This window comes from Myotis davidii, unplaced genomic scaffold, assembly GCF_000327345.1.
Source record: "Myotis davidii unplaced genomic scaffold, ASM32734v1 scaffold616, whole genome shotgun sequence".
NCBI classification, from domain to species: Eukaryota; Metazoa; Chordata; class Mammalia; order Chiroptera; family Vespertilionidae; genus Myotis; species Myotis davidii.
In genome coordinates this window covers 1,638,771-1,662,112 of record NW_006291965.1, presented here as the reverse complement: position 1 = coordinate 1,662,112, position 23,342 = coordinate 1,638,771, and the positions used below count along the sequence as shown (strand labels likewise).

Sequence of the window (23,342 nt, the reverse complement as noted above, 5' to 3'; positions counted from 1 at the left end):
CTAACAGCAGAAAGACTGGGAATGACTGGTCACTATGACACACACTGACCACCAGGGGGCAGATGCTCAATGCAGGAGCTGCCCCCTGGTGGTCAGGGTGCTCTCACATGCAGCCTTGGGGCCCACAGTTCCTTTCAAGGTGCATGAATTTGTACACTGGGCCCCTAGTGTTTTATTAATTGGGCCACTTCTTCATTTTGGTTCAAGGTGATAAATATGATGTTCCACATCTTATTACCAATGGGATTGGAATGCCTTGGAGGTATATGTAAGTGAGGTCTATGAGGTCAGGCTGTCTGACCTTGGGCATGTTACTAAATCTGTGCCTCAATTTCTCTATTTATAAAATGGGCCTTGTAATGAACTGGTCAGATTAAATGAATTTATACATTGAATGCACCTAACAAATCCTAAGTGTTAGCTATCAGTTTTATTATGTTTTCTTAGTTTTATATAAGACTAGAGGCATGGTGCACAAAATTCGTGCACTCAGGGGCATCCCTCAGCCGGGCCTGTGCCCTCTCACAGTCTGGGAGCCCTTAGGGGATGTCTGAATGACGGCTTAGGCCCGCCTAAGCTTCTGGCTGAGTGGCACTCCCCCAGTGGGAGTGCACTGACCACCAGGGGGCAGCTCCTGCACTGAGCGTCTGCCCACTGGTGGTCAGTGCATGTCATGGTGACTGGTCATTCCATCTGGTCCATTTGCATATTAGCCTTTTATTATATAGGATTAGCAGATATCAGAGAGTTAATTGCCTCAAACTTTTAATTTTGTCTCATAAATGGAGAAGGGGGCTCAGGGTTTGCTTTGTGGTTCAACCCATGCATGGTCCCTTCATTCTTCTGCATGTATATATTTTTTAGTTCACTGCTATCAAAAGCTTTAGAGCAGAGGTTTTCAACCTGGGACACATGATACACTTTATAATGTTCAATTATAAAAAGTACAGAAGCCTACTTTTTTGAATTCTTTCTCTCTTGCTCTAAATGGTTTTAGAAATTTTCCATTTTAATATATTATGATATCTCTATGTCTATCATCTATCTATCTATCTATGCCATATTGAGTGAGTTTTAAAAGTAGATAGGGCAATAATTATTAAATAGCTTCAGTAACTTAGTTTCTTACACATTACAGTAGCCTGTTACTTTATGTAATTTTATGACTCAGTGGATATGACTGAATTGTAGTATACTTAAATTTTATGAACTTGAGTCATTCTATAACAGCTGCATTATAGAAAAATTTAATAGCAGTAACAGTGTCTTACAGGGAGGTCTTCATGTTATCCACGATAGGATGTGTCATGGTATGGATTTATATCCACTATTAGGGTACATAAAGCTGCTATGTTAATTGATTTAAATTACTTTTGCACTCTCTGGACGCAGAAACTCTTACCTTTGAGTAAAGCTGTCAGGATAGCTAAATCAATGTCCTGGTGTCCTTCTGATCCCATCCGAAATACTGTAATCTGCAATGTGAGAAGTGGCCATTAGCAACGCATTTTTCACCCCCAAGAGAAATTAAATCATTGAAACCATATCTGAACGCAGACTATTTCAACATCTTTAAGGCAGATTCTTAACCACAGGGAAAGCATACACAGCAAGTATTCAACTGGAGGGCTCTGCAGTTCACTGAGAGGGAGGTGCCTCAGCAGCCGCCTAGCAGAGACCATGCTAGGTAATTACATTGATTACAGTGACAATGAGGAGAAGCCAGAAACCAAGGAAAATGTCCTCTTCTAACCTTTCAGTTGTAAAGTGAAAACTTGCCGTATTTACAGAAATTTGTAAACCACAATGTAAATGATGAGATGAGTAATTAAGTGTTTAAAAATAGTGAGTTTGTATGCCCTTCAGTCAATGCATGCATGTGTATGTGTGTGTGCAATATAGCCATCCATACACTTACTTCTCAGCAATTGTTACTCAAGAGTTTTAATGTTGTGATGCCTCTGCTCTTTCAATAACCTTGAAACATCTTGAGAATAATTTAGAAGTGTATCCAGGAGAGAAAATTATTTTCTGGGGAAGGATTAATACATGATAGATTAACACAAAGTCCCCAAATAATGCTTAAGAACAATAAAGACTTTTTTTCCAAGTCAGAGGGAAGCTATTTAAGGAAGCCAAAAGATTTTTAGAAGAGCTACATTGAATTACTATTGTATTCAACTACTTTAGGCATTGAGTTTCCTGTCTGTAAATGGGAAAATAATAGTGCTTGCCTATTTCCAACTGCATAGGGAGTAAACTTTATAGAATTTGTTAATATATAATTCTAAGTTTTTCTACTATCGTGGATAAAACAGACACAGAAACATAAACTGTTAAACTATCAGTTGCCTTAGAAATTTTCTGGTCTAATGCCCAAAGAAAAAGACCCAATGCTTAAGATCAAACAACTAGATAGAAGGACAGCTGTGGCTGGTGGAACGCACTATACCTCAACTTTTTGTCTTGTGCCTTAAACTTTGAAAAAAAGCGAGGGGAAGGAAAAAGACCACATGAGCACTTGTGTGTTGTCTAATTCCTTTGTATCAGTTCATGTCCTGGGATGATTATAGGGCAGAGATTTAAAGATGAAATGCCTTCACAGACACTTGAACTAAAAAATGTAAAAAATATAGAGAGCCAGACAAGGTCCATTTATGTACTGTGTTTGGCTCATGGGTCATATTTGAGACTTCTATTAAGACCCATTTGGTAGAGATGTGCCCCAACTCCATAAGATTCCCACAGAAATCTGCTTCTGTGCAACCATAGTTTGGCCAAAGTGCCATTGGACATTGCCTCAAATAGCTCTTGAGGCCCCCATGGAATCCACCTGGGAGGTGAGAGGCACCTCTTATCTGCTCTGCACTCATGGGAAGAAAACTTGAGGTTCCCTGGATTAAAAACCTGGGGTCAGAAGTGGAATTTTGGCTAACTTTAAAAAATAAATTTTTTTATTGATTTCTGAGAGGAAAGGAGAGCGAGGGAGAAATAGAAACATCAATGATGAGAGAGAATCATTGATCAGCTGCCTCCTGCACACCCCACACTGGGGGATCAAGCCTGAAACCTGGGCATGTGCCCTAATTGGGAATTGAACCGTGACCTCTTGGTTCATAGGTAGATGTTCAACCACGGAGCCATGCTGGCTGGACTTGGATAACTTTTTTACTCGTTAAGCCAGGGATGGTTATAGTCTGAAAGACATTATTATATACCAAGCTGTTAGCAGGCTGAAGAATCAGGATAACATCTGAGCCGTTTTAGAAGAATTCCGAAATCAGGCATCAAATGGAATTCCTTACACATCTGACCTATTTGTTCTGCAGATGTCTAAATTTCACTGCCTAATTAGAGGTCACATGTCAGATGAAATTCTTCGGAGGCAGCAAATACATTTATCTTCAAATATAAGATTACCAGGCTATCCTAGAAACACAGTGGAGGAGAGGGAAAGTAAGGTGTATAGTAAAATCTAAAGGATTTTAGGGTGAGAAGGTGGAGAGACATGAGTATATATGCTGTTGTTTGTCAAAGAGCCTGAAATGAAATTGTGTGCCAGAACTTTGCAGTTTTTTTTTTTTTTATAACTGATGGGAGGAAATGGCTGCCCACCTGTCCATATCCCAATCCTTGTGTGCTCAGCCTGAAGAATTAAAGGACTCTAGAAAGAGGGAAAGGAAGCACCAACAAATAGCTGGAGGATCCAAAGATGAAATTCATTTCACAATTTTGCCTTGAACTGACCTGCGATATTATGAGTTCATCACTACTCTAAAACTTTTTTATTTGACATTTAAACATTTGAAGTACTAATGACACATTTGTATGTCTGCCTCAGGAAAGAACAACAGCACAATCAAACAAGAAAAACAGAGTTTTCTGCTACCACTCCCCTGTGTTGGCGGGGATGCAGAAAATCAGGTGGGGATGTGAAACGAAATGGTAGTTTTGATATAAAATTCCTTGGTTTCGATTTGTTATTCTTTAGCAGCACTGGGTTTATTTGCTACTATTTTATTTAGGGTCTTTGCAGCTATGTTTGCAAGTGAGGTTGTCACAATCTTGACTGACTTTGGTACTAGAGTTGCACTAATTTTCACTAGGAATTGGGAAGCTTTACATATTTAGTTATGTCCCAGAACAGTTTACATAACAAAGAATTTGGCTTCTGGCAGGCATAGAAGAGCAGTTATAAACTATCTAGCACTGAAGCATTTTTAGGGATGGATAGATAGATCACTTATATGAATTTTTCAAGTTATTGATCAATTTAGATTTTCTGCTTCTCCTTGAATCAATTTCATATATTTTCTTAGATAATCAAACAATGCATGTTGATTTTAAAATTTATTGTAAAAAAAATAAAAATAAAATTTATTGTATGTAGTTGTACTTAGAACTCCCTTATTATTTAAATAATCTCCTCTAGAATTAGAATTATATGACAGATTATTCATTCATTTTTACTTTTCACTTGATCAAAATCATGGTCATTTCAAAGAATCAGGTTTTCATTTTGTTGCTCAATAGCACTTGCAGCTTTGCAGGCTAATCATAAGCAAAACAGATACTGCCATTTTGTCAAGAAGGTCACCTGTGGTCCTAAGAACCAGTATTAAAGTAAATTTGTAGCCTGAGAGAAGGTGAAGAAAGAAAACTGGCGCTGCTTTGTAAATGTGTGCACAAACACATGTTTGAAGGACATGCTGGGCCAATGTCAGGACAACCTGGGGTTTGTGTCTGCCCCAAGATAATTCTGAATTTTGTGTTTGTTCGAGTTAAAATATTTGAAAGCATTTGCACATGAAAATGCACAACGATATTTTTGTCTTAAGCCATGGCAAATAAAATAGAAAATCACAAAAAACATTACGTGGAAGTCAAACCCTCATAGACCTTCCTCTGCCTCTAAGTTTGCATGCCTGCCAGGGGCTGCTCTCCTCTTCTTGTTCCTGTGTGCCTGGCTCTCAGTGCCTCCTGAAGGGAAAAATCCCTGCTTATTTACACAATGCCCAGCCTGGAGATGCTGCTGTAATTGCTTTTTTTCCAGTTTTTAATAGAAATTTGTGTTTTCTCCACAGCTTCTTCTAGGGCCACTTGAGAGGAATAAGAAACAAGAGCCTCCTTTGTCAGATGACAAGAATGGAAACACAAAGGGAAACACAAAGCATCCCTGGTAGGTTTTCTCTGTAACCAGTTTTCCCTTGAACCAGTTTGGCTAATGGAACAACATGACACTTGTTGAATGGTCAAAGGGAGAGCCCATCACTGTCATATTATATCAACTGACAATGAACCTTACTTGGAAAAGTTTTCTATTCTTTCAAGCTTAGAGGGAATTGATTCAAAGAGAAAAATGATTCAGTTTATCAAGTCTATTGTTTTTCCTGATAGCCCAGTAATCCCTCTCTCCTTCTTGGACTCATCCAGGCACACAGCCCTGTATCTTCCCATTGAATAGTTGACCATGTTCTCATTGTTGTCCACTGCACAAACAAGTGTTGCTAACTGCTCCGGGATTAACATATCCTTCAAAAAATTGCAAGATTTTGGGATTATTAATTTTTTTAAAACCCGTTTCCAGGTAAGTACGGGTTATCCCTTAATGCCAATTAAAAACAAGTCAATTCTTCTCGATGAACATTTTTTAAAAATGTAATGGACACATTTGTCATCTTAGACAACATGTACAAAATGAAAATCCGTTGCTTTCTTTTGTGACCAGTGTTGTTATCATTGACTCAGGAAAAGGAGAGTGATCTGGCTCTCTTTAAATGGTCCCAGACTGCCCATGTTTACAACTATTTGTCTGCTACTTAAAGGGTCCTGACTGTACACTCTGACTAACTCTTCTAACAACCCTCATTCATTTTGCCGCCCAGCTTTCTAACCGCAATGGGCAGGAATACCAACACTGAGCAGAATAGCAGTGGTTTCTATGGCATTTAATGTCCATGACTGTGTGGAATTTAGTGCACAGATTGTCTGGTATTGATATTGGCATTCAAATAAGTCTTTTTTTTTTTTAAAGTCTTATTTCCTGGTTCTGAGTAGTTGAAGTTCCTATATAAGAGATCTTTAGGTAAACTAAGTATTATATTTTAGGCAGGACAATATTCTAGTTAATATTTTTTTGAGCTCTTTCTGCTACTAGAAAGTTAAGGGTTGAACATCTGTAGGCTCTTAGGGAGAGCGGTTGCTAAGTGAAATAAACACGTCTGCCTCAGTTGAGAAGAGAAGCGAACCCTTATAATCATAATGGCAGCCATGGTGTGCCAGCACCCCTCAACATTGTACCTGTATAACTCTCACTTAGCCTTCCCAATGACCCTCATTAGAAAGTCTATTCTTCTTTTCCAGTAGTGATACCTGAGGCTTAAAGGTAAAGCAGTGTATTCAAAGACACAGAGCTAAATTTCCCTTCCTGCGCCGTCCTCTGAAACACTTCCCTGCTGAAGGCCTCCCGCTCATTCTGCTGATGACTCAGTTTCCTGCAGTCAGTGGGAGGGCAGGAGAATGAACGGAAGCCGCACTGAGGTTACAGGGAGTGCTCCTTATTCAATGTCCCCGGCCACTGCTCCAAGCCAATGAGGAGCCTGCGGAGAGAACAGGCGGAGCAGCAGCAGAGCCCCCTGTTGGTCGCCCTGGAGGTCAGACAGCTCTCAGGCCATGCTGACCACCTGCTCTGCCGCTGGAGCCTCATTTCCCCTTATATTGTGCGGACTATTCCTCTACTCAGTGGACTGGACTCAAAGGCAAAGAAAAACCTACCAGAAGAAGAGAATTATGACAGTTAGCCATTCTTCCTTTTGCTCTCTAATGTTCAGAATTCATTTCCTGTTATTTCCTATAAAACCATCAACTTGCAGAGAAGGATAACAGACAAACAAGCGAACAAAAGCCGGATACAAAGGAAGAGTCAGGGTTACTAGCCAGTCTGGAGTGTCCTCTCCTTTGGCTCTGGCAAGGGGACCTACTGATTGGTCAGATTATTCAAACAGGCTTTATTATCGATCATCAGCTCCTTTGGACTTTTCAAGTAGAGAATTCTTTAGATGTCCAGAGTAAAACTAGCACAGAATAAAGCAAGTTGCCAAAGAAAGTCAAGTTCCAAAGAAAAGAGGCATGGTGGGATGGTATGAAAAGGTGAATATTTTTAGCTAGCAATTATAAAGCTACTGCGTTTAACTGAGGCAACACAGTAGAATGTAATTATTTTCTGTCCAGCACCTGTCTTTGAGTCTGTCACCTTGTTATTCATTTTTGGACATTGGTGAGAGATGTTTCTTTCCTTTTCACCACTTCCTTATCGGTCCACTGCAGCAAAACATCCCTTAGCTTGAAACTTATGTGTGGGCAGATGCATGGGAACATTCAAGAAACACTCAAATGCTGTCTCTCTCATACAAACCCTGTGTTTCTTTTGGTTATATTTTCAACCTTCCTTTCTCTCTCCCTCTTCATTCCTTCCCCGCCTTCCAGCTTTCCTTCCTTCAAAAAATATTAACTAGGAGCTCCTAAAGAGCCAGTAAGGCCAAGTTCAAACGTACTGGAACTTCATGGATCTATGACTTGATAGAAGTGAAACAGTTCCTGAAATAAATTAGACAATGGAAAGAATTATTTTTTCCAAAAGAAGAAATGTTACCTGAATGACAACTTCTTTCATTATTCAAGACACTATCTTATCAAGGATCTCATCATCTTTTTGCAAAGACCAACTAAACATGACCACTGTGCCACCGGAACTAACGAGGAAGACAGCCCAGGCATGGCCACTAGCACCCCTGATTATGTGAAGGAAGGGAAAACTCAGGAACATTTTCCAGGTTACTTGGTTTTTGAATCTATCTGTCAGGCTAGTTCAATTCCTCTGAGAATTCCCAGATATGACAGACAGTCAACAGCTTTGCTGGGCATGACAAGTTTCATTTCAAAGAGTCCAGGTTGTAATTTCAAGTATACTGGCTACTGTTATAGGCCCATTCAAGCTGAGCTTTCAATTACCTTCAAGCACTCTTCATTGATCACACTCAGCAATCACAGACCCAGAACCACCCGGGCCCAATGTGACAAAGGCTGAGAAAGAACTAGGAAGGCCCTTAAAGGAAGAGCACATTTTAGCAGCTTTCTGAATAAAGCATTGTATGCATACCTTTTTATAGTGAATTATCCTTTATTTGTGATATGGATGAGGAAAAGAGGCATTTCTAGATTTAAAATGAAATTCAGGGATGAGACTTCCTCTTTGTCACCGGTAACTTCCTTTTTACTGACTCGTGAAAAATACTGGATACCCTGCTTTTTGATTCAAGTTTTTATTGGGCTTTACCTACAGTTTCTAAAATGGCCAAGTTTTAAAATTTTGTGAAGTAACTTTTCAAAAGAAGTTAAGAATGTTAGTCTGTTAGAATTTTACACTGATACATACCAAATAGACACAATACGCACACACATTAAACACATATAGAATCATCCCTAGTTCAAAATTCTGTCCAGTTGTCAGCTAACATCCATTTAGTCTCTGGACCCATAAAAGCCACCATTTTCAGATTTTGATTCAATAGATATTTTGGAACATTTTCTCCAGATGCAAGGTTGGTATTTTAATTCAATATCTAGTGAAATGAGAGGGCCTTTACTCTATGGGATATGGCATATTATTTTTTCTTGCTTTTCCTTATCAAGATATGCTAGCTTTATTAAAAAAACTCTTGAAAGAAATACTTGATGTATAGAAACCTTTAGAAGAATGGATTTTTATAATTTTCAATAATATTTATTATTACATAAAATAATTTATGTGATATACACTATCACATAAATAAATGTTATAAATAATAAAATGATATGTAACCATATAATAGGCCAGTTAACTGGTTCATTAGCATGAACAAGTCATCTTTTTGTTTTATAGACAAGGACAGTAATGATATCTCCCTCATAAGTTGCTATGAGAAAAGTGAATTAATATGTGTAAAATAGTCAGAAAGGAGCTTGGCATATTCTTGGAGAAATTTAACTAGCTTGACATATAAGCTCAAAAAAAACCCAAGGCACCTGGAAAATGGCAGGTGTTCAATAAATGCTGTTGCTATTATTGTTATTACTTAAAGTCATGGTTTCCTCATCTGTAAAATGAACAGGTGAATTTAATCTTGACAATCCCTACTGTTTCTTTCTTTTGGGGACCCTGTGCTGCTCTGTCCTTTAACTTTCAATGAAGTGACCAATCTCTTAGATGAGTGGATCAGGTTAACATTGAACACAAATGAAAATTCACCCCGAAGAATTAAGAACTGTGGCCGCAAATAGAAGCAGATGAGTAACTATTTTGTCTTGATCCATCTGAGTAACTTCTGTGTTTGCTTTTTTATAGTGCCAGAATGATGAGATGATAATAAGCAGGTAATTTCCCTGAGGGGCTTAAGAACTTGGCCTAGTTTTGAATGCTTTGGATCCAGAAGGACGGAGACCCAGCTCAGCTCTAACAGGGAGCAGAGCAGCTTGTGAATTGGTTGTTTTAGCTCCCAGGAGGCGCATTCTGATACATTAATTTTATGTTATGAATCTGGGAGAATGTTTGGACAGGCTGGGAGCCAGTTGTTCCAGCAACTGCTATGCAAATCCTTCACTCTCCAAATAGTTGCTCTCTTTCTCAAGTATCTTCCTATCAAAATATAGGCCTGTCACGGGGGCTGTAAACTGTTTAAAATTAGCCTGTGAGGTGGTGAATAAGCTCTCTCTTGAAAAAGACATTTCCCCCCTAACATTTCCCAGTATTTCAGCTCCACCAAAGTCCAAGTGTTACAGTAGGCAGCTAGTTAGATATTAACAAAAAAGAGACATCTAATTAAGCCAGATTAACTAGGAAGTGGCAGCTTCACAGACTCCAGGGAACAGCTACATCCCCTGCCAAACAAATGCTAATCCCAGAGCAGGCTTTCCAATCTCTCCAGGGAATAATGGCTGGGCGAGCCCCCAGATTAACAGGGGGAAGGATAAAGTTGGGGGGAGAATATCTCTGCTGAGGCATGTGTAGTAGAAGCCAAAATGGCAACCATAAAGTGAGGAGTCCAGCCTGGAAAAATCCTGGAGAAGAATTGGATAGGATAAGGACATGAAACCTCGGAAGACCCAGAAAAGGGATTGTATAGGGAGAGGCACCAGCACAGGACTGGATTCTTTGAAAGAAAGCCTGCTCTTTCCCAAGCCCAAGGACATATAATCAAAGCTTAACAAAGGCCTGAGGTCTCTTCAGCAGCCTATAGGCTGAAGCACAGCGCCCCTAGCGGACGGGATGGGAACAGAGACTGTGCTGGACCACTGGAGCCTGGATGCCAGGATAACGGCATGGCAGCTCTGGGTCCTGGCCCTCCCGGGCTTGGTGGGAACAAATGTGAGCCTGCGGTCCCAGAGGCTGGATTTCTTCCGCAATCAGACAGAGCAGAGCCACCTGGTTGTGGGTGAGACCAGGGCCTGGTGTACCTGGGGGCAGGCCTTTGTTTTCACTCCGATAAATCTTGCCTCTATGCCTCCAACCCTCCTATGTGTGCATCCCTGAAATGCATTTCCTGCAAAACTGTGGAAGAATCCTGTCTCCTCCTGCAACACAAGGCCTCTATTTCTTGTTTCCAAATGCATAAAAAAAGTATTTAAAAAATATACATGCAGCTTTTCAAAAAGATAAAATTTTTCTAGGGAACAATATTCCAGAAAAGAAAACAAATATAATTCATCAATAGTTAACTTCAGTGATATTTTACAAAATGAACCACTCCTGATCAGACATAGATGTATTGGTAATACTGCTTGCAAAATAACTCCAAAGGAAAAGAAAGACAAAAATTAAATACATAAAAATGTAGAGCATGCATGAGAAAAAGAATAAAAGGGAGTTTTCATTTGTGGTTCTGATTGGCTTCTAACATTGTCCTTGACAGAGCTTCTGTTGCCTGTGAAGAATATGCGGCATATTTTGTTAGTCAGCAGCTGGCATGTAAGTAGCCTTGCTGGTTGTATTATTCTGAGGAAACACGAGCCTTACAATGAACTTACAGCGGGGCCAGCGTGGTAGCCACATTCATGGAGAATGCAAATCAAACAAGGCAGGGCTGGCAGCAGTACATCAGTGGAAGGCTGCATTCACCACGATGTCAAGTACAAGCTGGGTCTTCATATTTCTTTGCCCTGCAATTTCTTTTGATCTCATGGCCCCCTCACTTGGAATGGTGTATGCAGGGGACACAGGTTCTCTAGGAGGCACTGACTCCCTCACATTCCAGGATATCTAAGAATCCACCATACTCACCAACTCAGCGAATTGCCCAACAAAATGTTTGGACATTAAATGAATTCAAACTAATTGTATTATATAAGCTTCATGAGTAAAAAGGGTCGAGTAGTCAGGGTCACCTCTGCATTGTAATATTTAACGATGATCTTCTGTTCAAATGTTAGAATATTATACAGTCCTCAGTAGATGCTACAAACAGCATCCACACACATCTTTAATGGTTAGGGAGGACTTTGTTAGGCAGATGTGCGGTTGGCATGCTTCTAAATCCAGTTTTTTTCAAGTATCCTCAATAGGGTCATACCATTGATAACAGGATGACCCCAAAGTGTATACTTGCCAAGGCAGCTCCCTTATGAAAAGCAGTTTTGAGAACTATGGTATAAATGTGGGAAGAAAGTGTTAGGAGCACTGACCTGGGTGTTATAACCAGATACCTACTCTTTTCTAAAAAGCATGGCTGGGAGGGCTGAGGTACACTGAGCTTAACAACCTCAGTGTTTTCAGTGGGGGAGTTTCATTATGAGGCAATGAATCATTTAACCCTAAAAATGTATGTTTATAAATTGTATGAAAAAAAGGCAAATGTAGGATAAATATTTCAGGAAAGAGTTATTGTGGTATTATCTCTTGATCTCTGATCTCCTCCAGCTTCTTTCCCATATTTGGTGTTCCTTTAGTGCAAAATTTACCAAGATCATTTTCTACTCTGTCTCCACTTCTTGCAGTTTCATTCTCTTTGGAATGCACACCATTCAGGATTTCACCCACACCACCACTGTACTTCTCAAGGTCCCAATGAACTCCTTGCTAAATCAGGTGGCAAATTTTTAATCCTTGTAGTCCTTGATTTATTAGCACAAGATCATTCCCTCTTCCCTTCCATATGTTCATTTTGTATTTCTTTATCACCGCATCCCCACTGGAATGTAGGCTGACTGAGGTTAGGTACTGCTATATCCCCAGGCCCTAGAATAGAGTCTGGCACATGGCAGGCTCTCAAGAAATGTGAAATGGATGGTGGCAGAAGTAGTTTGGTGAACAACTGCAGGTAACAGGCAGACTTTACCTTACGCTGTGTGGCTTAGAAATGGACCCGAAGGGGAATGTGAATGGATATTGTAAGCTGGAGCCCACCTCACGGATGCCACTGGCAGTTCTTGGACTTCTATTCAATGCTTACAATTTGGTGGCATGTGTGATGATTTGGATTTCAAAAGAGATGCATTTCCTACTTGGCTTTTTCTGCCGTGAGCTTTGGCTGCTTATGCCTGTGTTTATTTGTGTACGAGGTGTGCTGTGCCTGGCATCTGCTCTGCTTCCCGCCCTCTGTGTGCCCATGCCCACAGGGCATGTGAGGAGGTTTAGAAAATTCTCTCTGAGCCCTCTGGCTTATCCTGTTGGGGCTGAGAAAGCTACCAAGTCTGCCACGCTGGCAGAGCGACAGAATCCACCCCCACAAAGGAGATGAAACAGCTGCAGTGGGGATGGAGGGCTTCCGAGGACCAATGAAAGAGGAAGACAAAGAGATTATGGCTCATGGACGGCAGATGGTTGAGGTCTGGTTGGAAATCGGGTTGTCGAGAAACATTTTATCGTCGGCAGAGTTGGAACATGGGCATTTAAAGCCACAGATAAGCCAGTGACAAGTCTGAGCAATTTCAAGTTCTATCCGTGTTACGTTGGGGTCCTCTCCTCTATCACCCTGCCCTCATTTGCCCTCATAATGGAGCTTGCAAGCTAGTTCTTGTGTGGCCTGAGTTTTGGGGCTGTTGGTAGGGGCATCATCTGGCCTTTTTCTGGAGCTCCCAGCCACTCAGGGGCATCTCTCTGAAGGTGCAAGGGTTGAGAATGGTCCACTGAGGTCTGCGGCATCGAGGCTCTGAAATAGGTATGATGAGAGGAGATTTCTGTGAGAACCATGGGAAAAGAGCCTGCGTTCGGAGTGGCTTTCTGACTTCAGTGTTTCAGAAAGTGCTATCTGTGACAGGGATTATTTTCCCCATTTCCTGCCGGCGAACGTGCACGGTTTTTGCAATGTGAAATGGTGACCTGGGGAGATGGAATGAACAGATAAGAGAGGAGAGGAAGAAAAACAGATGAGAAACACTGAAGTTGCTGAGTTGTTGGAAAGATTATCTATTCTCCCAGGATGCTCTCTTTTTTCCTTAGAAATAGTGTCACAGAGTGAAAAGAGCAAATGTGTTGGAATTAGACACACCTGTGCTTGCATCCTGGCCATTTCAGTTATCATGTTGATTTAGGCAAAAAACCAAATTTCTTAATCTGTAAAATCGGAGAAATAACACCTATCACCCAGCATTGTTTTGAGTCTTACTAGTAAGATGAAATAAAGCTCATCGTAAATAGTAGTTATAAAAAGGGTGTGGGGAGAAAATACAGCTTCAGACATGGCAGAGCTGGGCTCCATTTGCTCAGTTATTCAGCAATATTTAAATTGGGGACCTACTTTGTATCTAGAAATGTGTGACATGCTGGACAATACAGATATGCCAGCTAAAGGTGCATATAGACATAAAACACATGCAAAAATAATAAGAAAATTGAAAAGTGTGGTAAGTGCTATCAGTAAGTAAATAGTGGGATGAAAGGGGAAACTGCTTTATACTGGGTCGTCAGGGAGGGCTTCTGGAGGAGGTTGACATGCTGCCAGGAAAACTCAATCTCTATTTCTTGGGTCCCAAGTCAGCTTGCCCCCACCAGGAGGGCTGAAAACTGTAATCTTCCTCTCCCCTGGGTAGGACTGCCCCTTCTTCCCACTGGGACAGGTTGGTAGGAAGCAGCGAGGGAACTTTATTTCATTCATAACTGGAGGGTCTATGTTCTCTGCCCTTCAAAACTAGGGCGGTAGTTCTTTGAATGGAGGATGATAATGGGGGAGTGGTAGGAGGGAGCCCAATTATGCTACTGACTAGCAGAGTGACCTCAAGCAAGTGATTACCTTCACATTTTTATTTATTTATTTATTTTTGGTCTGTAAAAATTGGGATAATATTATCTCTCTCTCACTACTTTGGGGAAGATAAAATTAGAAGAAGAAACTGGCAACCTAGATATTAATTTACTCTTTCTTCTCTCCTTCTCTTCTGTTCCCTCCTTCTCTTCCCTTCCCTCCACTACTCAGTGATGACTCTTGTCTGTCTTTTATCCTTTAACTAGAGGCCCAATGCACAAAATTCGTGCAAGGGGCTCGGCCCTCGCAGCCCCGGCTAGCTCTTGCAGCCCCAGCTTCGTCCAGAAGGTCGTTTGCTGTTCAGTCTAATTAGCATATTAGCTCTTTATTATATAGGATGGCTCATTGTTGGCATGTGCAGAGAGCCCACAATGTGGTAGTGAGAAGCCCCAGCAGTCACTCTCATCACTTGTTAAAAGTCATGGCCAAGTGCTTGGAGAAAAATGTGATCACAGTGTTTGAAACCAAGTCATTTGGGACCAGTTTCACTTCATTATGCTCGTTCTCTGCTCAAGCCCCCACCAGGCCTGCTCTCAATGTATAATGATGCTTCAGTCAGTATCTTTGGAAAATGAAAAGTTTCATAAATGACATTTTAACTTATTTTTCCAGAAAAATCATGCCCATCTCCTGTGGCAAATTATGCCAGATCTTCTCTAGGCCCAAAGGCACAGAACCAAATAGAAGGTGTCAGAAGTAATGGTGTAGAAGCACGAAGGTCCTTATCTCAGGAAGTCCACTGGGAGAGCTTTAATGTCTTTCCCACTCAGACCACAGCTTGGGGCAAGTATGTCAGAATCTCTGGGGGTTGGGGGAGAAGGAGTCCAGGCATCAGTAGTTTTTAAGGCTCCCCAGTTAATTCCAATGTGCAGCCAAGGTTGAGAACCACTGCTGTGTTTCTTAACACCCCAAACCTCTATACTTTTGTGGATTATGTGTCTACATTTCTATGGACTGAAAGGAAGAAAGAGACAGAGGAGAAGAAGAAAACTAAAATCATGTGGCCGCCACAGGCCAATGCAATGACAGGGGTGAATAAAGTGTGAATCATATCGTTATGGAAATGAAGATGACAACCCAGTCTCATTATAAAGCCTGAGCACCAGCTCTTATAACTGATAACTGTGTGCCGATAACAGGTAGTGGAACTGGGCAGCAGAGTAAATAAAATACAAGAGAGAAAGGGCCAGATGAGATGGGAAAAAAGGAAAATAATTCTTAAAATAAAGGAGGAGATTAGCAGGTAAAACATTTAAATTCCCTTTGAGGGCGAAGATGGCCAAAAGCAATGATAGAGAGAATGGTAGCAACACTAATCTTTTATGCAGTGCATGCTTGTTTTCCCTGATTAGGATAATTTTCTCAGGGCAAGGTTTGAGTTTGGCGAAGGGAGATAATAAACAGGGAAAATGATATATTGGGCGACATGTAATCAACATCGGGCTAATGGCCTTGGCTGAAACCTTGGAATTTGATGAATGTATTCATTTACTGAGCCTCGCATCTAATAAGAAGAAACATAAAGGCCAATACAGAAGGAATGTGGGTAAATGAGTTTAAATGATAGGAGGTATTTTATACACATTGATTAGCATGGAAGAGAAAGCAGACAGTACCTGGTTTCAGACACCTGGTTTACAAATAACTCATGCATATAAATAGCCCTGACAGCTCCTTCCCATCTATTTGCCCCCTCAACTCTCCACCCCGCTTCCTTCTGCAAACACTATGGGTCAAAAACACAACAAAGCTGAACAGGTTTGAGTACATGTTGTAGAATCAGGAGTGGAGGAACAGGATTAAGATGGGAAACATCTATTTTGGAGCAGTGATTTTCAAACTTTAGTCCTACAACCTTAGTCAAAGAAATATTACTGGGAAAGGGTTAGGGAACTAAGATACATTTAAAAGAGAGAAAGGGTGGCCCAGTGTGTGCAATTTTTAGCATTCTCTTTCTCCTTGCCTTTACCCACCATGAAGATGTTGTAGGAGGCAGAGTTGGAAGTAATTTGAGTGTGAGAGTTGACATGGGAAAGAGATTTCTAATTAAAACTCAAGTGGTAGCTGACCCCGTCCTCACCCTACCCACCTGTATTTCCCCTTCAGTTAGACTTCCTAAAAGTCCCCCAATTGATCATTCCTTTGGGTCAGCATGTGTTCTCTATTGGAAGTTCAAGTATGTCATGGAGGTCAATGAGCTATCAGTGCCACGTACATGAATGTGAATTCAATAACACTACTGGCCTCCAGATTCCCAGACCAGCTCCTCTTCAGGGAGGGCATGGAATTACTTGTAGGAGGTGAGAGATGGGTAATGCTGGAGGGAGAAGATGGGGTGGGGGGGGGAGTCCTATTAGGATGCTAAAGAGGGTTTTGGGGTGTTTCTGGGGGCGATGCCGCAGAGAAGGAGAGAGCAGTTACTCAAATGTTAATATATGAACAACCTTGTCTAGGGTCAGTCTGTCCCAAAGAAAGGGATGATAACCTTTTTCTCCTTTCCTACTGCATTTCTGGGTTTCTTGTTCGCAGACTCTCTATAGCAAAGCAGAATTTTGCTAAATTATTCATATTGCTTTATGAGAAAATTGATTCTGGGATCGATCCTTGGCTCATAGCCTGTTCATAAGCTGATGACTTCATAAAATACATGACTGACTATTTAGCATGTGAGGGATTACCTGCATAAAAACTGCTAATGAGAAACAGGGAGGTTTGCATATTTAAAAACTGCTCAGAAGTTAAATATGTATCCAGATGTGGTGTATCTGAGAAACTAGAAGGAATGTAAAACAATGTATATGGCTCCCATGAGTTTAACTTAGTTACTGCCATGGAGTGACCTCTAACACAATGGTTCTTAACTATGAGTTATTCATACCTTGGGGAATCTAAGAATTGAATGCATTCTTCCCATAATATGCTTATGTTCACAAAATCTTGCATATATTTTTAAGCGTTTGCAGAACTCTCTAAAGACTTCTAATTGTTCTCAAACACTAGGCTAAGAATTTGTGCTCTCTGGAATCCAGGGAAAACACTAGCCTGAATATTCCTATTTGGAATAGAAAAATTCATATTGGGAGTAGGCTGTAGGGTAGAGATGGAGATTCAATGCTAGTGCATTTAACATTGGAGAAAGGATTCAAGAGCTTGCACAAAATAAAGAAAAATATGAGGCATAGATTTTTCCTCAAGGAAAATTCGATTTGGTTAGACTAGAGTATAAGATAAGAGTAGTAGTCCTAGTAACTGTGGCTGGAAAGGCAGGCTAGATCTGGATCACAGAGGGTCTCTAATGCCAGGCTAAGGAACTGAAACTTAATTCTGAAGGCCATTTTTGTACAATCTTCATCTTTTTGCTATATTTATATATCAACACTACAATTATTTTTTTTCTCCAAATGAATTATCCTTTAAAATCTGTATTTATTTAGGTTTAATATCCATGGTTTTATGTTATTATAATTATTTATTTTACCTATATATGAAAATAAAAAACACCTCTTAAAAATATTAATTTGCATTTCACCTGAAATGATCTCATTTGCAATCAGCATTTTTCACTTTGGGAAACACTAGTGAGGGTAATAGGGGTTTCATTATGAGAGCTGCTCCTTACAAGGAGTCATGCAGCAGTTGTTGGTTAGTTACAATGGAGAGGATGGGGGCTGTGAGACCAAGCAAAGACCAATGGTTTAGATGGATATGGTAAGACCATGGATTCGAGAGGCAGAGTGGGAATACAGCGTGGAATCACCCCAGTATGTAGGAATATCTTCCTAGAGTTGGAACTCAAAACAATTGTCATGTAACTTATATAATAAGTAAGCTCTTAAAGTGAATGCAATACAATAATATGTTTGTTTTTGTGTATTATTATATTTTGGTTATTGTATTATTTTTATTTATTTCCCCTCCAAAAAAGATAATACAGTACTTTCTATATTTTTCTATTTTTTAATCTACTGGTTATGGCTGAAAAAGGTCAGGGGCATTGGAATTTGATGCAGTTTTGTTGATCTTGAGAGAGAATCTGACATCTGGATAGTGAAGTTGCCCCATTGTTTGCAACTCAAATGGCACAAGGAATGCAACAGAACTCTGTCCATATAAGGAGTTATAATACCTTATAATACTTTATCTATATATATAAAAACCTAAACAACCATTATGACTGGACGACTGGATGACTGGTCGGTAGTTATGACTCGCTCTGACCACCAGGGGACAGACACTCAGTGCAGGAATTGCCCCCTCATGGTCAGTGCACTCCCATAGCCAACCTCCTGTGGCTGGCCAACCTCCTGTGGCCCCTCCCACCAGCCCTGATGGAGGCCGGCCAGCCAACCTCCTGTGGTCCCTTCCCCTCTGGCCAGCCAACCTCCCACAGTCCCTCCCCCCAGTCAGCTGGCCCTGATCAGGACTGGGCAAGATGGCCCCGATCAGCCCAGTTGCCAGCCAGGCCGAGGGACCCCACTCATACATGAATCTGTGCACCGGGCCTCTAGTACATCTTTAATAATAAAAGCATAATCAACTGAATGGCCGTCCTGACATCCTTCTGGATGACCTTCTGGACGACCTTCTAGAAGACCTTCCGGACGAAGCTGGGGCTACAACTGCGGGATCAAGGCAGCCACCCCAGCTACGAGGGAGAAATTGAGGCAGCTGCTGTGGCTGCAAAGGCCTACTCTTGCACGAATTTCATACATTGGGCCTCTAATCATAAAATGAAAGGTGTTATTATTAATATTAGCTGTCATGACAAGCAATTGTATAAATGACATTTCTTTTAAATTCCTTTTTTATTTCAATGATTATTTTTGTGTGGACATGAGTTGATGTCTAATTTTGGGCTTATAGTTAGCCTAGTTAAATATTATGCTGGGAAGATTAGTTTGCCCTTGATGTAGAAATATTAAGTGACCTGGACATTGTGCTTACACTGTCCTTGCAGAAACATAATGACTGCTACATTGGGGCAGAGGGCATTCTAGGAAAAGCAACTGACAATGTATTCTTTTTTTTTCTCCAGGGACCTCAGAGTCTAACGAATACTTGTTCAGATTATTCCAGGGGTGAGAGAGAAAATGGGCTTCTACTAAATTCATTTTAAACTTGGTCATACCTAATATTTAGAATATGGAATCAGCTGAAATATGGAAAAAAGAGCTCAGGACTTGTAGAAAGATGCTCTTGGTTCAAGCTACGTGGTTGCTACTAACTAGCCACGTGACCATGGGTTTGTCACTTAAGTCTTTGAGTCTTGATTTTCCTCTATAAAATAGTGATACTAATCCTGATGTTAGCAGGGCTGGTTGTGGTATCGAAGAAGAGGACATAAGATAATCTTTGGTAAACATAAGATGCTACATAGGCATCATCATCATCATTGTTAAAATAAAAGTATTTATTGAGTGCTTTCTATGTTCTTTGCATATGTTAACTCATTTGATTCTTATAATTAACCCAATAATATAAATACAATTATTACCTCAACTTTCTTGAAGACAAGCAAAGGCCTCTAGAGATTCAAAAACTTGTTCATTGTTATGTATTAAACTGACTTCAAAGCCTGCAGCATCTTTATTCTTGGAATGGTGATAATCTAATCATCTAAAAAAGTTTCAGAACTTCTAAAACTTAATCTGTAACCCACTGTGAATTGAGAACTAATAAGAAAAACATTTTTAATGGAGCAATACTTTTTCTGTATTCTCTTTCCACTTTCTCATTTAAGATGTTTGGATTTTATTAATGTTAAGATGATAGTCAAATAAACTTAAAAGTAGCTAGGTACATCCAGCATCTACTGCAAAGAAAATTTCTATTTCTTCACAGACATTGTGTTAGAGAAAACAGTGTTCTAAACTTGATATATGTGGAATTCAGAAATGCAGGAGCTTGGAGGAAGACAAGGCTAGGTATTTGCATTTGAGAGTTGTCTCAAAATGATAACTGAAGTCAGAATAGTGAATGAAAGGGGAAAGAGCCAATATTGATATTTGATGAATATCTGTTTATAGAATAGAGAGAACGGAGAGGAACTAGCAATGGAAAGACAAAATGAACTGTAAGGGAAAAGGTGAGGAAATAGTGAATCTAGAGAGTCTAGTACGTATCATCGAATCCATGAGAAAGTAACTCTGGGGAGGGAAGAAGAGTGTGTCTCTACCCACTTCTTCTTATCCCTTACTTCCTCCCCCCATAATTAATATGCTGCTGTGGATAGTTTTAATCTCTTTGAATTTTAATTTTTCCTTGATAACAATGATGGGACTTAGCTCACAGGTTGGTTTCTAGGGGGATATATGTTCTCAGAAGGCGACAGGTTTTGAGATGTTGTTTTGACCCAAAGTAGGAAATAAGCAGATAAGTGAATTTTGTCAAGGACGATATGGAATAGAAAGCATTCACACAAAACACTCATTGATGCATATTTTCCATGAGGCCACATAGCCCAGAGGCCGTGTTTCACTAGCTACATATACATTCATAGTGCAGCTCTTCATTACCCGTTACTAGGATGCTGGGATGAAAACAAATCCCTTAGCTTGAGAACTTGGCAATGGTTAGATTGACCTCAGAATATTAAGTTCCATTTAGTTTGCAAAGGGAATCAAAAGAAACTTGAAGGAGATAAAAACAAGGAGAAACCTCACCATGCAACGTTCCCTGTTCTGTGTGCTCACTGAGCAGCATGGTGGGTAGAAGCTAGCTGGGCTCTGGAGCAAGGCGGTCCTAGTGCAGTGCCTCCTGCCTGTGGTGCACACATCCTGCACCTCGCCCAGCCTCAGGTAACCTCCTATTCCCTCCAGGGAAAAGTAATGCCTACCTCCTTTATCAAGCACCTAGTACTGTCCATGCACATAAATTGTCCCTCAAAAATTGAAATTATTATAACTCCATTTATGATTTTAAAATTCTAACTGCTTTCTGCCCCGATGTGGAGATAAGGACAATTCATTGCCCTACCCGACAGCTAAGGGTACCCCATAAATCTTGCAATAAAGATCTCACATTAAAAGGCCATTGACCTTTTCTGCAGGAGCCGTGATTAAATGACATGACGATTATCAGGCAGAATCCCAGGGGATGAAATACCCAGAGAAGCATATTCAGCCTCATTTGGTTTTATGACTTCCAACTGGTTCCTAGAATTTTAATCCTAATGCTTTTCTAGGAAATTTGCAGGGCTGCTGAAATATGTAGTTCTGATAAAGTTCCACAGTCAGCATTGGGAAATCATGGGTGCTCAGTCAGGAGAAAATCTACAGCGTAGCATGTGGAAGCTCAGGGCTGCTTGTGTCTCTGTGGGAGCAGAGGAAGCAGTGAGCTGAACAGCTGTGAGCTAACTGCCTTCTAGGTGGGAGAATGCCAGGGACACTCCCGGGTGGATAGAGGCTCAGCGGTCATGACTGTGAACCCCATCTGCACCCTGGCTTCTCTGTGCGGCGGGGACAGGCATAGGCACACCATGGTGAAGCAGGCAGTTCCGGCCCAGGCCTCGAGGAGCTCACTAGTGGCAGAACTGGACGAAGGTAGTTAGCGCCGGCTCCTCTCCTATCCCCCTGTGGTTGAGCCTTTTAGGGTCTGGCCCTGGTGCCCCTCTGGAGGTGAAGTGCTCCCCAAGTGTCCCCAGAGGCAATCCTTCCAGGATTCACACGCAGACTTAAGATCATCTAAAACCTGAGTGAGACCACTGGCTGGGTTTAAACTGCTCCTTTACCTCCCCTGTGAGCAGGTGGGCTCCAGTGCCCTTTGAGAATAGTCCCTGCCTGCCCAGGCGTTCGGAGAATCTATCCAGAGTGGGTGCGTTCACTACACTGGCCTCAGTGAGACAATTTCAGAATAAAGATATTTCCAACAGACATTAAACACCACTGGTTTTGAGCCTTAGTTCCACATTTACTAATCAATTGTCATCTGTCCGGTAAAAACAATAACTGTACCTCTCTCATTGGGATAGTAGCAAACATCGCAGGAGTTAGTACATGTGAAGATGGGGCATCCTGCCTGGCACATTGCATGGGCTCATTGCATGTTAGCTCTTTTTATTCCTGTTCACCCTAGCAGATGATTTCTGTGTTACTCACATTCTATAAGACACTTTGTCCAGATGCAGGAAATGTTACAGTAGCTATTGGAGGACATTTCAGAAACGCCAGAAATGTCCACCATTCCTTGGGTACATTCCTCCATTTTCTCCCTGTGTAGCTTAGGGTAGTAGCCTGGACTCTGTGTCACTTAGTTGCTTGACAACAAGCACATCTGTGCTTCCCAACTCACAGCACAGTGAAACCCCAAACCTCAGAGAGGATTCACTGGAGCATTTCCCAGGAGGTGACCTGTTTCATCTCGTCTACTCATTGGTTGAGGCGATCCGAAGCATTTGGGTGAGCTTCAATAGGAAATGATGTAAAACCCTGTCTCACATTAAATTAGGGCAGGAAAAGCAGTGTCTTAGCTACTGAGGGGAGGAAACCACAGAAGCCAATGGGGCCTCAGGGGAGGGGGAAACAGTGTGTGATTCAAGAAAACAGTGAAACAGACAGTGGGGCTGTGGAGAGGGCTCTGCCACTCATGGGACACTGCTTACATACCAGTTCCTTCTTCTTCATGCACTCCATGAGGACGATGAACAGATGCTGTGCTTGCGTTCGAGTGTACGTGAAGGTCTTCTGGATGGTCACCAGCAGCTGGTCCCGCAAAGATTCATTGATAAGTCTGCAATTAAAACCAGTGCCCAAACAGGTGAACCCAGCTCCTATTCAGTACATATTGCTGAGAGACATTATAGAATGAAGGAAAGCATTATGACAACTTCCTTTAGAGAGCAGTTTCCTCTTCCAGTATGCTTCTCACAACAGTTATTTTGAATGGGATAATTAAAAGAAAACCCACCGTGAAACTCCCTAAGTGCCCATCAACAGAGAATGGATTAGAAAACTGTGGCACATCTACACGATGGAATACTACGCTGCTGTAAAAAGAAGGAATTCTTACCATTTGCAACAGCATGGATGGAACTGGAGAGCATTATGCTAAGTGAAATAAGCCAGTCAGAGA

General features: G+C 41.1%; 1 protein-coding gene across 8 annotated transcripts in view; it reads right to left on the bottom strand.

Moving 5' to 3' along the window:
* TRPM3 (transient receptor potential cation channel subfamily M member 3) overlaps window positions 1-23,342 on the bottom strand; it is a 457,422-nt gene that overhangs the window by 121,687 nt on the left and 312,393 nt on the right. For all 8 annotated transcript variants that reach the window (XM_015565001.1, XM_006765282.2, XM_015565000.1 and 5 more), the window contains 2 exons: window positions 22,877-23,000; window positions 1,403-1,475 (listed from right to left, as the gene is read on the bottom strand). In XM_015565001.1, coding sequence (XP_015420487.1) covers window positions 1,403-1,475; window positions 22,877-23,000 — 197 coding nt within the window. The remainder of the gene's footprint in view (window positions 1-1,402; window positions 1,476-22,876; window positions 23,001-23,342) is intronic.